This window comes from Drosophila bipectinata, chromosome 2R (assembly GCF_030179905.1).
Source record: "Drosophila bipectinata strain 14024-0381.07 chromosome 2R, DbipHiC1v2, whole genome shotgun sequence".
In the NCBI taxonomy this organism is placed as follows: Eukaryota; Metazoa; Arthropoda; class Insecta; order Diptera; family Drosophilidae; genus Drosophila; species Drosophila bipectinata.
This window is the reverse complement of record NC_091737.1, coordinates 10,667,487-10,683,734: the sequence shown is the minus strand read 5'-3', so window position 1 is coordinate 10,683,734 and position 16,248 is coordinate 10,667,487. Positions and strand designations below refer to the sequence as shown.

At 39.8% G+C, this 16,248-nt stretch overlaps 1 protein-coding gene and 1 long non-coding RNA gene across 6 annotated transcripts in view; one reads left to right on the top strand and one right to left on the bottom strand.

The window, feature by feature from the left end:
* Positions 1-7,901, top strand: part of igl (igloo) — a 33,126-nt gene extending 25,225 nt beyond the window's left edge. For all 3 annotated transcript variants that reach the window (XM_017253112.3, XM_017253115.3, XM_017253114.3), the window contains exon 3: positions 6,362-7,901. In XM_017253112.3, coding sequence (XP_017108601.2) covers positions 6,362-6,588 — 227 coding nt within the window. In that variant the 3' untranslated portion in view covers positions 6,589-7,901. The remainder of the gene's footprint in view (positions 1-6,361) is intronic.
* A 2,376-nt stretch (positions 7,902-10,277) lies between these two features.
* Positions 10,278-13,164, bottom strand: LOC108132884 (uncharacterized). 3 transcript variants are annotated; one of them, XR_001773714.3, is made up of 5 exons: positions 13,150-13,164; positions 12,754-13,091; positions 12,351-12,693; positions 10,781-12,298; positions 10,278-10,710 (listed from the first exon to the last, which is right to left on the bottom strand). It is a non-coding gene; the product is annotated as an uncharacterized lncRNA (long non-coding RNA). The 3 variants fall into 3 exon arrangements; XR_011442349.1 differs by having other exon boundaries at positions 12,509-12,693; XR_011442348.1 differs by having other exon boundaries at positions 12,351-12,689.
* Positions 13,165-16,248: the final 3,084 nt, after the last annotated feature.

Here is a 16,248-nt window from a genome sequence, read left to right as displayed (position 1 = left end):
AAAATTTTAAGCGAATGGCGCTTGGTGGCAAGCCCAACAGCATCAGCTTAACCCTATTAAGATGTTACGGGCGCTGACAGTTTTCAGCTATAATTTGCCTAGGGCACAATGAGTCGAGGGCACACTAGTCAGTAGAAGCCAGAGGAGGAAGCGGTCCCCGGCTCATTAAAAAGTCAGAGGCTGTCAACGGGGCGTATACGCAACCGCATTAGAGATTCTCAGCCGTTGTCTGCAAAAAGCTCACGTGTGAGCCCCCTCCACTTTTTCCTATCTCTGCAGCCTCTTCTCATTCACTCCAGTGGCTTAATTATGGCACTGGGCCCAGTCTCGAAAGGCATAGCCTTCTTACAATATCGCATATGGCATGTGTGCCGGCCCATTCATACATACTTGTGCATTTGTGCGACGGCTAATTAGACTCGGCTGCTAGCTCAAAGACGAAGGAGAAGAGTCCTTTGGCTTTGTAGCCCAAAGGCTACATACTCAATTAGAGGCGTTGAAAGGAAGTGGCGAGAATGGGTTGCACAAAGGCAAAGTTAATTCGAAAAGGTTGACCGAATAAATCATAATCAGTCTAGGTATCTCTAGAGGTTTTTGTGTTTCCACATCAATAACAGACTCGTACTTTAAGTCTTTAAGCAAGTCCTTGACCAGAAAGACCTGCAATTTGTTCCACTTCTAGGAACTTCACACGCTCATGCCTCAGTCCAATTTTTAAACAGACACCCCATGGTGTGTCCAAGTAGTTGGAGGAGCTTCATCATTATTCACTGTTATCGCATGGAGGCCTCCAACAACGACATGCTAATGGTGTTGGCCTAGTTGTAAAGTTGAAGCGAGCATATTGCAAATTTTAAAAGCAAATACTTACAACAATAAAAGCAAGAGCCCCCATAAAGAACTTTGTTTTTAGCAGCGCTTGGGCGCGTACGTTCTGAACCACAAACAAATGGCAAAAATGGCCAAGCAAAAGCAATTTCTGAGCCCAAAACTGCGATTTTGGCCCATTTCGTATGCAAATGAGGGCACACACCAGCACGTACGCAGGCAGTGGCAGCGGCAGTGGTATTCTGCATGTGAACATGCAAAATCGAAAGCCATTTAAAGGATATTTTCTTGTGTGCACACTCGCATTTTGGCCAAACGTTTGCGGCCTTGCTACGAATTGACTTACAGCCGTTGTCTTTGTTCGCAAACACAAGCCAACACACACATTACCTACGCATTTTGGCCTTTTGACCAGTTTGTTTGTGTCCCATGTTGTGTGTGTGGTGGCCCCAATTCTGTTGGCCATAATCGTATCCTCCCGCACTAATTATTGTTTATGGTGCTGCATCCAAATCCTCTAACATTTCGCCACCCACACCAGTCCCATGACATGGTAATTGAACTGCATCCGGATTGTTGTCTGCGTTAATTGTTGGCGGATTCTATTCGATTATGATAAATTATGAGTATGCATTCGGCTTTGGTTTTGTTTAATTTTTGGTAATTTGATATTTGAAATAAATGCTTTGTTGGAACAAAATTAGATGGTATCTTGGTTTTCCGATATGTAGTTTATTAATATTAATTTAAGGCAATTTTAGCATCTGTTTGTTTGACACTCACCAAAACCGGCCATTAAGTTTACTCTGCCAACTTGCAGAACAGCCTTACAAATAAATAAAATGAAAATGATGACCAAAATTTATGATACATTTTAAAAGACCTTTTCGTGATGTTGCTGTTAGTTCCCAAGGAGCCTGGTTGTCGGCAAACAAAAGCATGAACAGCAGCAACAGCAACTACATCACAAACTGCGATAAAACAGCAGCAGAACGCGTTCTCCTAATTGGATTTTCGGTTTTAAGCAAGCTTGTAATTCCATTTACACCGCCAGGAGACCCACAAAAAAAAAACACACACAAAAAAAGGCAACAAAAACATGGCCAATGTCAGGCCAAGCCATTTAAGTATAATGTTAAGTGCTCTTGCTGTTGTTGCACGAACAAAAAGGCGGATCCAGAAAACATGCGACAAAAAACAGAAAAAAAGTAGAAGAAACGACAACATTGACATGAAACACGCAATAAGCAGCAAGCAGGCTAAAACAATGTTCTGCCGCTGAATTGGCGATTTTTTCTTGGCCAAAAAAAAAACAGGAAATCACCCACGTTTCTATATATGGAAGACAAGAAACTGGTCTAATTTATATAGCCCACTGGTCACAATATGGGAGTAGGTATATACTACAAGAAAAGGTTACCTTCTATTAAAGCCAAACACATAGTCCTTTTTAAATATTTCAACAATGTTAGCACCTATTCGTGAAATTCCAAAGCCGTCTCCTTTGTCCAACTTGTTTATTAAGGTCCCATAGAGTTGTCCTGGTTAATATTTAATTGCTTGTTTTGCTTGGCGAGGCAAGAAACTCAACGCCCAAGGCTTGATTTCAACAATTTATAAGCTCCTAATACGACTCACACAAACTTTGGTGTAAATTCAAATTAATAGGTAAACATTTCTCGAATTCACAAGTGCATTATTTATTTTAATTTTCGATCCCCCGACATAATTAGTGCCCAGCATTAATTCACTTAATTGTCCCTGGGATTAACGTAAAATTAAGCCAACTTTTAAATGAGTTTTATTGCCCGGATGGACCATATTGCGCCATAAGCCATATCAGCCTTTGTACTAGGGATTAATATTAATTAAAGTTTTGTTTGCATTTCCTCTAGCAAAGTGCCGTAGTGCCGGTCTCATCTGGTGAAATTATTCGTTGGCAGCTCATGCTCGACCAAAATAAATTGAAAATGCTATTTAGACTTTGTTTGCGACAGTCTCAGGCAAATTTGCACAAAATCTAGAGAACCGGCCAGGAGAGAAACCAATCCCAATAAGTCGGTCTTAACGGGTGACTGTTTGTCCTTCCAGGAGATTTATTTGCTCCAATAAGAAGCCAATGGAAATGGTAGGAAACCAGGACCAAACGAAAACCAAAAGTAAACCGAAAAACTAAGCAGAACGGTGAACAAACCACAAGACTTTGTTCTGCCGGAAATTGAAAAATGGGCTTAGTCTTTACGGTTGTTGGGTCACAACCAAGAAGCAAAAAGTAGATGGCCAAAAACGAAATGACAAAATCTTGGCAACCGCAAAACTTCCACTTTTGGTTGGGAGAACCGTTGGCCTAAAAATTCCATTTAGCGGCTTATTATCGTGCTTCATTTGTCACAATTTGTCGTTATTTGAAAATGCCCACAAAAATAGGAAACGCAAAAAGCGCCATGAGTGTTGTTTACCATTTGGATCGGCCATTTTGTAAAATTTAAATCAAAATGGAGTCACGAGCGCCAGCTGTTGGTATTCGGCCGAGTAGTGTGTAATTAAAATGGAGATTTACGAGTAGGACTTAACAACCTAATTATGACAGCTCTCTCTGACAGTGACAAACGCCGGTTCTGGTGTAATATGTTCTCAAGGAGTGTACTCTGCAAGAAAGTTTATTAATTTTACTTAGATTTTAGTAAACTATTATAATTCAATAACATTTTTTTAGATTTTTCCTATTTGGTTTTTGTAGGGTATTTGTCGTTTCTCATCTGGCTAACTAAATATCTAAGCTTTTCCTACCTTTTAACGGGTCTCATTATGTGCGTGTCTGGGACACCTCTTGTTTATTATTTCAGACACAATTACTAAGCACACGTCACAGATTTGCACTTTCGCTAATGGAACTCACACCCACACGGACACTCCCGCTTCCGAGCACATTGTCGCATTTCATAGCTCAGCTTTGTTTTTATTTTCCATATTTTTTTTTAATATAAATTTGCATTGTTGTGAGAATGTGGGTCAAGAGCGTTGGATGCCCATCTCCCCTCCATCTCGGATACACAAAAGTGATACACGTATGCTGCAGTTTTGCGTTGTTGTTGTGGCAACACTCTCAATATTTGCCATAAAAGCAGAACGAAGGCCAGGTGAAAAGTTCCAGCCTCTTGGTTGATTTCATTTGATGCATGCACTATGGGGATTTCATTGATTGGAGGCTGCCAATAAGTTTATAAAAAAAATGAAAATACAAAATTAAATTCGTATGCCCAGAGACTTGGGTGGGAAAACCAACAAGAGCCACGTATAGTGGCTGAAAAATTAAGAGCAAAAAACTGGCAGCGTGCTAGTCAGTCAATCAGTGCCACATGACCGATTGCCTCAGGATGTGGACATGCAAATCCCTGGGCACACATCCAGCAAGGTGTGTGCCAATCCTGCCCTCCATCCCGGCCCTGCCATGTCCTGCCCTTTCTGTCGCCGGAAATGCATATGCAAGGGCCCACAGAAGCAGTGACATTTCGCCCCGAAAGAAACACAAACTCAATTTGTATGCCTCGCCAGCAGGCAGGACATCTAACAGATAGCTAAAGGAAAGCAGGACGAACAGGCTGAAAAAAGCAACATGCATGTCGCTTGCTGACAACTTTTCAGACACTGAGGCTTAGATTTTGGACTTATGCGGTCCTCTGACAGGACACGCAGGCTACGTGATCGGCTTTTAACATGTGTTGCATGCCCGAGGACACGAGAAAAGCCTCAGAGCACCCAAAAAAAAGGGTTTACACAAAGAAAAATAAATCTAAATACTATTAAAGAGTATATATAAAAGAATGCATTCAAGAAACTGAAAAGTATCAAACCCAACGACTAACTAGAACCTAGAAAGCTCAACCTAAAATATCTTTTTGATCTTGAAAAGTTAGATAATTTCTTTGAGTGGCATGCCCCAGAGCAGGTTAATTACTGACCAGGGAAACTGCAAAGCACAGCTAAGCTAGTCGGACCTCTTGTCCTGGAAAAACAGCCCCCGCCCCTGAAAATGTCACAGCACAACTGATGTTGGTTGTTGGGCTTATACGGCTATTTACACGTCTTGTAGATATTTTTAAATATTTTATAAATAAACATAAATGCAACGACGGCGAACGGCACGTGCCTTTCGCTTAGGTCACGTTACGTATACGCCGTGTGTGCGTAATTTTATGAAATAGCACATGCCATAGGTTGGTTCTTCTTTACAGTTCCGGGTCTCTTTGCCAAATGCTTATCTTGGCCTAACTTCAATTAGGCTTAACGAATTAACGCGAACCCCCCGCCGCATCTCATCCTTCCGTCCCGGTCTCTTTGGAAAATATTTGCCCCGGAAAAGTGGGCAAACTTGGCCCGCAGGCGAACGCTAGATTTTCGCTGGGGAAATTGGCCAAGTTAAATGTATGCATTTTTGTAGGGACGAAAAAATCCCAACAAAGCCAGGCCAAATGTAATCAAAAGGGGAATTTTAAACGAGAATTCTCACAGAATTTGCATAAATGCACGAAGACGATGCTGAGTAATGAGAAAAAATGACAAAAATGTAAAAATGGCAGCTGCAGTGATGTAATCTAGTGGCTGACAAAATAGAAAATGTCATCCAAATGAGTTTTTTGCGTACTTTTTCGCGTAATTTGAATATGCTTTCATTGGCCCTAAAGCTTTGCCCACAAGCACGAGTTTTTACACAATTACTGGCTAATTAGAATGAGCTTGTTCTGGTTGAAGGAGATGGAGATGCAAAAAACCATAATACATCTGTAAACGGAGGTGGCACGTAGGGAAAGCGAAAACGAAAGACAGGGGCACGCGTGACTTGACCGCAACCACATGCACATCCTGGCAGCTGGGAGCCTTTCAAATGGAGCTTAATTTGTGGTCAAGTTCCGTGTACCCACTCGCAGCGCCTTCGCCCTTGGCGTGGATAAAATATGCAGGAAACATGCGTTCCGTCGAGTCCAACGTTGCGTATACGTAATGAGATTTGCCAGCGGACGTGCAAAAATGAAAACACCAGGCTATAATAAAGAAATCGGGATTGTTAAACATTCTGAAGAGCGCTGTGGGAATAATTCAAATCGTGGCTTGCATTATATTTGCTCTTTACAAGCATACTGGGACCGATGGATAAATTATGGCCATTGTTCTGTGGAGTCTCGCCTGCAAAGCAAATCAAAGATTCAAAATCAAAACTATGCCAATAAAATGAAATTTAATTTGTGGAAACATCTGTTAACCTTTATGTGCCAGAAACTCTCCAACCGAAGCTAATTGAAAAAAGTTTACAACAAATTCATGGAATTGTTTGAGTATCATCCAAAGTTTCAATTGGCCCAGGAACACCCGACAAGTTTTAGTTTCTTAAACATACATATATATTATATATATACATGCGGTAGTTTTCTTTTTGCTTTTGTTCCTTTTTTTTGGGGTGTTAGCCAAGTGGGCACTTAAGGGAAACTAGAACACTAATTTACACTCCTCTCTGTCCTTCTTTCATGTCTTCCAGAGCTCTGCCATGCTGCGTTGAAGATTCAGTCCACATTCCGTGGTCATTTGGCACGCAAGCTGGTCAACAAGGACGCGCCCGAGGATGAGGACATCCAGGAGATAACCAAGAAAGTGGCTGAAGAATTGGACATTGATTTAACCGACCCCGAGCTTAACAAGGCTGCTACCAAAATCCAGGCCTCCTTCCGCGGCCACAAGTTACGCAAAGAAACTAATCCCGAATAAGGAAATCATCACTTGAATTTTGTTGGTCACGGCTGCTAAAGCTTAATGAAATGCGATTAAAAAATATTGGTAAATTGTAAATGTGTAAAAGGCCGATCAAGATGAGGGCACACAAATGTAAAACCCTTAGTGAATATGTTTTAACCCAAATTGATTCTCATTAACTTTAAATAATATATGGTTAAGTCGAGGAGAGTTAAATTTGATTTGCAAAGCTTTAACAATGAAGAGTTGTAAGGAGGATAAGTGCTATGTTGATTTTGAAACCAAGTTGGTTGCTTGTTTCGTTTGATTACCAACTTATAGAATAAACATAAATCTCAGTTAATTAATAATGAAATACACTTTGTGTTTTAGTCTCTGCTACTTATTATCCCCAAGACAGTAACTAATGAAGAACTAAACGTAAACTAAAAATAAAGTTACATTTTCAAAAGAAAACCTAATGTTACAGAAAGATAAATAAAAGGCACGATGTTCCATAAAAATTAAAGTAGGAAAAAAATGCGAAACCAATTATAAGACAAATGCAAGGAAAATGCTGAACAAATTTTTGGGAAAACATTTCCATTTTGTCTGGCCAATGCCAAAAAAGTAAAAAAAAGTTAATTGTACCTACATGCATATGAACTTGATATAAAAAAACCAAAGAAACTCAATGTTGTTTCAGATTAAGGAAATTAAGGGGTATCCAAGCAACATGAAGCAGCTTCGAAACGTCAACTCAACAATTTTTCAGCCTTTGAGCTCTACAAGTATAAACTGATAAATAAATGATAAATGATGAAAAAAACTAATCTGGTGGCACAATTTTTCGTTTTTCTACCAAGTGTATTACATATTTGTCTACTTAACTGAATAAAAAACAAAATAAAAACTTGAAACTGAAGTAAAACACATATATATATATACCTATACAAATTCAAAAAACATGTATTAGAACGAGTTGAATTGGAAAATATTTTTTTCGGCTGAATGCCGAAAAAAAAAATGTTACCATGTGGAAACAAAAAACACAAGCCACTAAAGAAATATTTTAAAATTCAAATCAATTAACTACTGAAATTAATAACAAACTAATGAAAATAATTGAAATTATATTAGAGAACAAAGTCAAATTCAAAATAAATTGCATATAAAAATTATTACATTTAAAAAAAAGCAAATGGGTAAAAACCAATTATAAGTGGATAAATGGATATGAAAAACCCAAATTGAGAAAAGAACTCATATACAAACCGGTAAAAACCAAAACAAAGAATGTCCCAACTAAATTTTAATTGAGTAATAAAAATAAATACAATAAAACTGAAGATTTTTTTTTCATGAAAGGAAATGGTTAGGTAAGTTTGTGACATTATCTTTCTGGCCCTTTTTTGCATTAGTCCTTAACCACTCTGCAAGACATTTAACGATTTTTTTTGTGTAGATAGCTCGAGAACTTCTCCGACGTTGCAGTGCCATCCTGCGGCTGTTCTGTCAGTTGTCAAGGACATTTTGCACATTTTAAAGGCTGGTGGTTGTGGTCTAAAAATAAGCAAACCCATACAACCGTACTTTTAACTACATAATCGAGTGAGAACCATTTTGAGTGAAGAGTCAAAAGATTGTCACTAACCCACACACTTCAGGTAGTTACAGGCCACATCGGTTTGGGCGGTTCTTAGCCCACTGTACTGTCGCAGCTGACATGAACTTCAGTGACAGGTTTAGCACGAGAAATTTTCATGACAATGACGATGACTGCGATGGCGTTGATGTGGCTGACTCTGACAATACTTGACCTAGATGGGCCTGTGTAAATTTTGTAGTGGCGCTGGCAAGTCCCGGGCCACGTCGAGCACTTGAGACGTCAGCGAAGGACCAGTAAAGGGACTTTCATGGCATTATACTTTGTGGCCATGTTTACAGGCACAGTCAAAGCCAACAAATATTTAAGCTTTCAAGCAAACAGACACTCGCACACACAGATGCACGGCCCAAATACCCAAAGGAGATCCGGACAATTTTGAAGCGGAAAATTCTCTATAAAATTCCTCCTAAATCCACGGAGAGTGCATCATCAAAATTGGACAAGTGTAGGTGCGACTTCCAAATTGAACTTGCCACCAAAAAGGCAGCAGCAGCAGCAGCCTGGGATATATATATATACGGCGCCAGAAATTTGCATTCCATTGCCTGGTGCATGTCAATTGGGAATCCCATTCCCAAGTCCTCCTCCGGCAAACCGTCGAATGTCTAAAGTGCTCCGGAGCATTCAGTAAACTGTTTTCTCTCTCACTTTTCCCAATGTCGCTTCACGGTTCACAAATATTTCACTCCGTTGAATTTATGCGTGCAAAACGCGGGAGAAGGTGATGCTATCTGTGCAAGCGTGGCTCGGTGTGCGGTGCAACGTGGCGTATGCGCAATTTATGGGGCTTTCAAAACAAAGCGTTCTGTAAGTGAAGAGTAACAGCAACTGCAACAGCTAAAACACAAAGCCCTAATCGAGCAACCAATGCATTTAGTTTCTTGAAAATTTACTGTATCTGTAAGGAAATCATTCAGAAAGTAATAAATGGCTTTCATTGCCACAAGCATCTCTTGAAAACACTACATCCTATTTTGAAATGGGATGTCTAGTAAAGGTTTTAAATGATAATCTCCCTTCAGACACAAGACCGGAAAGGTATTACATCGATCGGACGTGTGTCAGCAAAAATATGGCTAATTCCCTGAAAATAATAAATCCAATTACCTCGTTGACTAACCTAACATATTAGGGTGCCAAAAAAAACTTTTTACATACTTTTTAACCAATAATTTTACCAATTTGCATCCGATTTGAAAAATGGAATGTCATTTATGAATCAGGGTTTCAATCTCCTTTAATCTACATTATTATATCGTAGAAAACCAGAAAATTTAATTTTGGACTCATCTTTGGTCAAAATTTTGATGTTACCCCTTAACAAATTTTAGAAAATTGGTCCAATTTTAAATAAGCCAGGTTTTTATTGGGAATGATAGTACTGGAAGATACAAGATCAGAAAGATACAAGATATTTACAAGATAAATAGGAGTGGCAAGAGTTGGTGAATAGAAATGTTTATAAATTTAAACTCTGAAAAGCTTTTAGCTCCAAAAAATGTCCACGTCAATGAATAAAATCCAGCCACAATTCCACTTTAGTCAGAGCGCCTTTCAAGCTTTTGCGGTTGCTTCGACAGGAGCACATTTATCGCACATTTGCAGTGGCCCACACATCAACTTTCAATTTCTAAAACCTCTTTTTTGCGTTGACAGTCGCAGACTGGTGATGGCAAAAAGCTGTGGGTGGTGCCACAAAATCCGTGCCAAATAAGCAACAGCATCCAATTGGAATCACCGGAAGCCACCACTCCGGCAGTATTGCTCACTCCCGCATCTGAATCTTCATATGCCACATCCACTAAATACTCCCACTGCAATTGCAGCCCCACTACCATCTGCTTTAGCTGCGAATGTTCGCACCTTTTGTGTGGATTTCAACCGCAAAATATGCCAGAGGACGCAGAGTCTCGGCCAACTCGGAGTGTTTCCAAATTGGTAACGTTGACTTTTATGGCCGCATGGTTACGGCCATTTACGTTTCGTGCAAATGTTCATTTCCCTCTTTCATATCCTTTTATATAATTTTTATTACATTTTAAATTTTAAAGTATAATTTGATTTCATACAAAAAATTTATTTCAGACCATTTGATAAACAATAAGTGACCATTATTGACACTATTTTTATTTTTAAATTAGATTGAAATAGTTACTCATCGATATCATCATATGGATCCAAAGTAGTTTTTGAAACGCATTTTTTAGTCGCAGGGTCCCATTCCTTAGCTCCTTTACATTTATTTTTTTTCTTGTTGTCTTTTTTTGGTTTCTTTCTGCTCTGACAATTTATAATATGTTGTAGTAACAAATTCCCGGTATCACAGTCAAACATTCCCTCTACGTATCTGTAAACACTGATACACGCATCATGCAGAAGAAGCCATGAATTGTCTGGACAGAGGGACATGGGACCTCCCTTGTTTCCTCCCGTCATAATTTTCGGAATTCTGACACATTTTCCAAAATCTGGTACAAAGTGTTGACCACCTAGGCGAAGTTGAGGTTACTTACAGGCAATATACATAGTAACACTTTATAAAAAATATATGAAACTTACGTGGACACGAGGGGGTATCCTGTGGAGGCGTGTCAGGAGGAGCCGAAATGGCTTCCATATTTTTACCCCAAAAAATATTCACCGAAAGCCAGACGATTAGCGAAATAAACATCATTTTCCTTAGTCGAATTAACAAACCCGAATGAGTTTAAATTATATTAACTAATTCAAAAATGTGGAGGGTAAAGTTTTTTATTATTCGATGAAATTTATATTTAAGCCAGAACTTATGGAACTAATCGCTTATATAAGCAAAAATAATTTTTTAAAGCAAATTCTCTTTATTATATTCAAAGAATATGTTTAGATATGGTTTTCAGCAAGTAGCCCCACATGTCATTCAATTTAATTACCATACCGAACTGAAGGACAATTGTGGGCGGGGGTGGGAATTTTTTGTGGCTACCTGTCTGCCTGTAATTACACATTTTCACTCAATCCCCCAATGGATGGGGGGCGGAAAATTTAATTTACTGCTCTATTATCCAATTTGCACACGGCAGACGGAAATTCACAGTTCACAGATAATAATAATAAAGCTAACGTTCAGGGAAACAAAAAATCGATGAAAATTCAAGAATTTTCCATGGGCACGTGCTGCACGGGCCGTTGGCGGATATTTTGACAGGCAATCTTGATTATATTTTGTTGCACTTTGTTCGGCAGTTTACATTTATTTATTTTATTTCTGATGGCGATGCCTGAATGCATAAAGGTGGAAATATTTCGCTCTTTCGATGGATATTGACTGGTCAGCAAACCCATTCACAATTTCCATATCTGTTGTTGCCTTTTCACACACTATGATATGCAAAGTGGTTCCATTGATTAATGAAAATTCCATAGGGAGTATCGAACTAGATGACCCTTTTCCCCCTCCAAAAATGTAGGCTTGTTTTGTATTTTGTAACAGTTGTGATTGGATGTTCATTTTGGGAAAAGATACACAAATATATTTTTGGAAGAAAGTAGAGTCGTTGGCTAACAAAAGAATCTGACAAAAGGTTGCTTTACTTTGCTTTAGTCCAGCGAACCCTTTTCAACCGATGAATGGCTCTTAATTTATCATATTTTACTTTTACTTATCTGTTTTGTAAATGTTAAAAATTAGGGTTCGTCCAGAGGGCTTTGTCTGTCTCAACCTTAAAATTAGTTGTCATTATATTTAATAGTCTCGGCTCACAGTTTTTTGTAGTTATTAATGCCGGCCAACTTAATGGGCTATTTTGGTTTATTAGGTTCGACAGGGCTGGAAGCCCATTGGCTGGCGAAGGGCCGAAATAAAAATCATACACAAGTGCCTCTTTTTGAGTCCCAACGCCTGCCATGTCGACAGCGTCGGGGGTGTCCATGGCTCGCTTGTAAAATCATAATCAACACAGCCACTATTCGTAAAAGTTTCATGACGAATAAACCAAATCTCCGTCACTTCTCTAACTCACCGCATTTTATTGATTCGATAAGGCTTTGGTCATAGCACTTGAGATACAACTTCAAAACTTCGTAAGGGACTTCAATCTAAAGTAATGATAAATAATAAATGATAACGCCACCGTATATGGATAATAACCAGAGGCAAACGGAAGCCATAATGTAAGGGGACATGGTGCCGCAGCTCATATTTTGAATGTCCTTGCTACGGCTGATACATCGACTTCCCAGGAAATTTAAGCAGCAACAACGGAACAAACAAAACATTAACCAGGACACCAGAATGAAGGCATCTACCTTCGTCTTTCTAATGGCGATGAACATGCTCTTGAAGCGAATTAAGATGTCTCCTATATCGAGATGTCCAGAACTATGAACTCAGCGTTTAACGACATCGGGCATAACGGCTGAGCATTAACCACAGATATAAGATAGCCTTATTTTAACAGAACCATCGGGTATATTTGTAGGTATTGACCTGGCTTTGAAATATATAAAACTATATATTGTCTGGCTAGGGGCCAAAATAAAATTTTACACACTTTCTGGCCTTTGGGTTCCACTGCTTGCCGGGTGGACAGCGTCGGGTGTGTCCATGGCTCGCTTTTAAAACCATAATCAACACAGCCACTATCCGTAAAAGTTTCATGGCGAATAAGCCAAATTTCCGTCATTTCTCTAACTCACCGCACTTTTTTGATTCGATAAGGCTTTGGGCAAAGCACTTGAGACACAACTTCAAAGCTTCGTAAGGGACTGCAATCTGGGGAATGAATGATAAATGATAGCGCCACCGCACCTGCGTCAATAGGTAATGGAAAAAATACAAGAAATCCAATGAAATTTGATTTTAGACCACGTCGAGGACCTTGGGGACTTGCTAAAAAGAAAAATTGATATTGGTATTTGTCTTTAAGGCTTCAAATAAATAACCTTACACAAAAGTAGCATCAGGCTCATTTAAAATGTAATTTGCCTTTCAGAACAAATTGTTTTCCAACTTCAATTACATAATTTACGAGTCTTATTCCGAATTGGAACAGTTTCTGAAACAACGCCCACAGACCTTGGCCTATTGCCCCAAAGTCTCCTCCCACTTACCCTAATGCCGACACAGTTAAAAATTTCAACAAAAACTTTAACATACACGGGCCGTATGCTTGATGTGCGCCCAACGAACTCTGTGCTCACCCGAAGATATCGCCAAACTTTATTTTTAAATTTTTGAAATTACTATAAGGGTGAGGAGTGAGTCTTCAGCTTAAGAAAAAAATAATATATTCAAATGCTCTCCGAAATCATGGTCGTTTATCAGCAATTCATTCTCTTTAGCTTCCTCCTCGAAAAGGTTTAGGGTCGCCAAAATGCGCCAGTAAGTGGAGCAAAAGTTAGTCAAAACGAGCATCTTAAACATCACGGTCATTATAAATTGGTAAAGTAACGTATAGGAGCCGTTCTTCGTGGTGTAATCGATCACTACCGAGTATTTACCAAGCACATACCACATGGATATTATCCACAAGAAAATGAAAAACAACATGAAAGGGTGCATAAACATAAAGAGGCCGCTTTTCGAATTTGGAATGTTCTTGGTTTGGCTGATGCATCGGCTTCCCAGGAAATTACAGCGGCAACGACTGTACAAATTAAACATCATCCAGAACACCAGAAAGTAAATTAGTACCTCTTTTATACTATCGACGATGCTGTAGCTCATGGAGAGCCTCTCTCGATAAATCCAGTAATTCTTCTCTTGGGGTACTTCGACGCATGGTATAACGGCAGCAGCTTGGAGCATCACCCACAGATAGATGCTAGCCATAGCACATTTGACCAGAACCGACACCATTCGAGTGCATTTGTAGTAATCGTATTTAAATGGCATGACGATGTATAAAACTATACAATTCTTGATAAGAAGAAATTTTAATGGAATAACGAATAGACTGGTTTGTTGTGAAGGCTTGATATTGCTTACTGTGCTATCTCCGAGAAAATACTGACACTTTAAGCCCCACATACTGTTCTCAAATTTTCATCCATTTAAAAGCTTAGATGTAAACAATATCCTTTTGCATTTGTGGCATTTATAGGCTTTTCATATCTCTGGGCTCTTCAAACACCTTCGGCGACACCTAATCCTCTCGAAGCCGTGTATAAACACCTTGGCACAACGAAAACAACTTAAACACCGCTTAATGGCTCGCAGTCGGCCTCGGCAAAAGTCAATTCAATTTGCATAATTTCCATATTAATAGCTCTGGATGGCTTCACAAAAGAAAGACAAAACTCAAGTGATGGCAGTGTCACTCCTTCTGCCCGGTGCCACCATTGCCATTCCATTTGGTGTCTCATTCGGTCTGTATATAGCCGTCCCTGCCGTTGGACCTCCATGCTGCCACCCGGACGAACGGACACTTTTGCTGTTTATGACAGCTGTGATTGAGGCCATCATTGACAAGCGTCAGTTGCTTGGGCGCTGCAAATGGCCAGTTGGCGGCACAATCGCCTGGGTCGGGCTCTCTCCGCTAATGGAAAATGGGCTGCAATTGTGGCGGATGAGAAATTAGTCGCTATGGACAAAGAAAAGCCATACAAACATTTTACAAAAATATGCATTTTCCTTTAAGTTTTCCTTAAAACTGAGTTTGATGTCCCGCCATATCTTTGCCTAATAAGCCGACAAATTGGCATGCAAATCATAAATCCTCACGGATGGCACACGGCACATCCCTGCATTGAGCTCGTTCCGGGGGTAATAAAGCAATCTCTGGGATATCGGGTAGACAAACTACTTGGCACATCGTTTCTTTTCTCTTTCCAGAACAATCTTGCAGATGCAGGCTAGGGCGTGGGTGCTGCCAGGCGGGGCAGAGGTGCCGACACACACTCGGGCACACACTCACCGGTGACAAACATATCTTATCAACATTTATGGCACTTTTATGGGAAGCACACTCACTCACGTGCCCGCTAAACTTTGCCGTGAGTCCTGCGAAAAGCATTCGAGCGTAAAATGGAGCAATAATCTTGGCACAGTTTGAAAGTAAAAATGGGCGTCGGTGTGGAAGGTGGAAGCTGAAAGCTGAAAGGTGGACGAGCACATGCATAACAAATAGATGCAATATTCAGTAAAGTGTGGGTCAGTTCGGAATGGCGACCTTGCTCCTGTCTCTCCATTTCAGATGTTTAATTTGGCTCGCCATTAAATTATTGAATCGCTTTATTGATATCTGCCCTTAGCAGGGTTTCACCTTACGGCGCTCGGTCACATCATCAGCAGCATCATCATGATGGCCGACGATGATTGCGCACAGCTGAGTTCTGTGGGGGATAAAAAAAAATGGTTCTACGAGCATTCGCATACATCAAGGCTAGGGCAACAAAAACCGTTAATACGTTCCCAAAACAGGGTGCCACTTAAGAACGAGAAGGCCTAATTTCACATCTAAAAAGAATACATTCTTATTTAGTATATATTTATTATTGTAGTAACTATTTTATTGATTAAATTTATTGAACTATTTTAAACATAACACCCCCTGTCAGTATGCCAACTTCAATTGCCTGGCTATCATTTCTCATGCCCTGAGTGCGTTGCAGCACTTTTAAATATTTGATACGGCAAATAATTTGATTGCAAATCGACGCTGAACCTTCGTGCTGTATTCCATTTAAGCTTTAAACTTCTAAAGGTAAGCTCTGCTCTAATGAACCGAGGTATACTAGTATTCCCTGAGGTATACTAATAATTTTTAATTTCCTCTGTGGACTGGCCAGGGTCCTACGGGCATTTATGGCTTTCGTTTTGGTAATCAATGTAATAATTGCCAAGTGCTTTGATTACTCCTCCGCTTCGGTTGCACTTTGGCCCGGCGGAAGCGATGCTTTAATTATATGGAGCCATCGTCCACTAATGAGTTGCCCAGGACGAGGATGGAGATGGGTCTTAATTAGTTGCTTGGTTGCTAGGTGGAAACACTCCGAATCGGACGCAGGCAATCGACGATGTTAAATGGGGCTAAAGCCATTGCTAA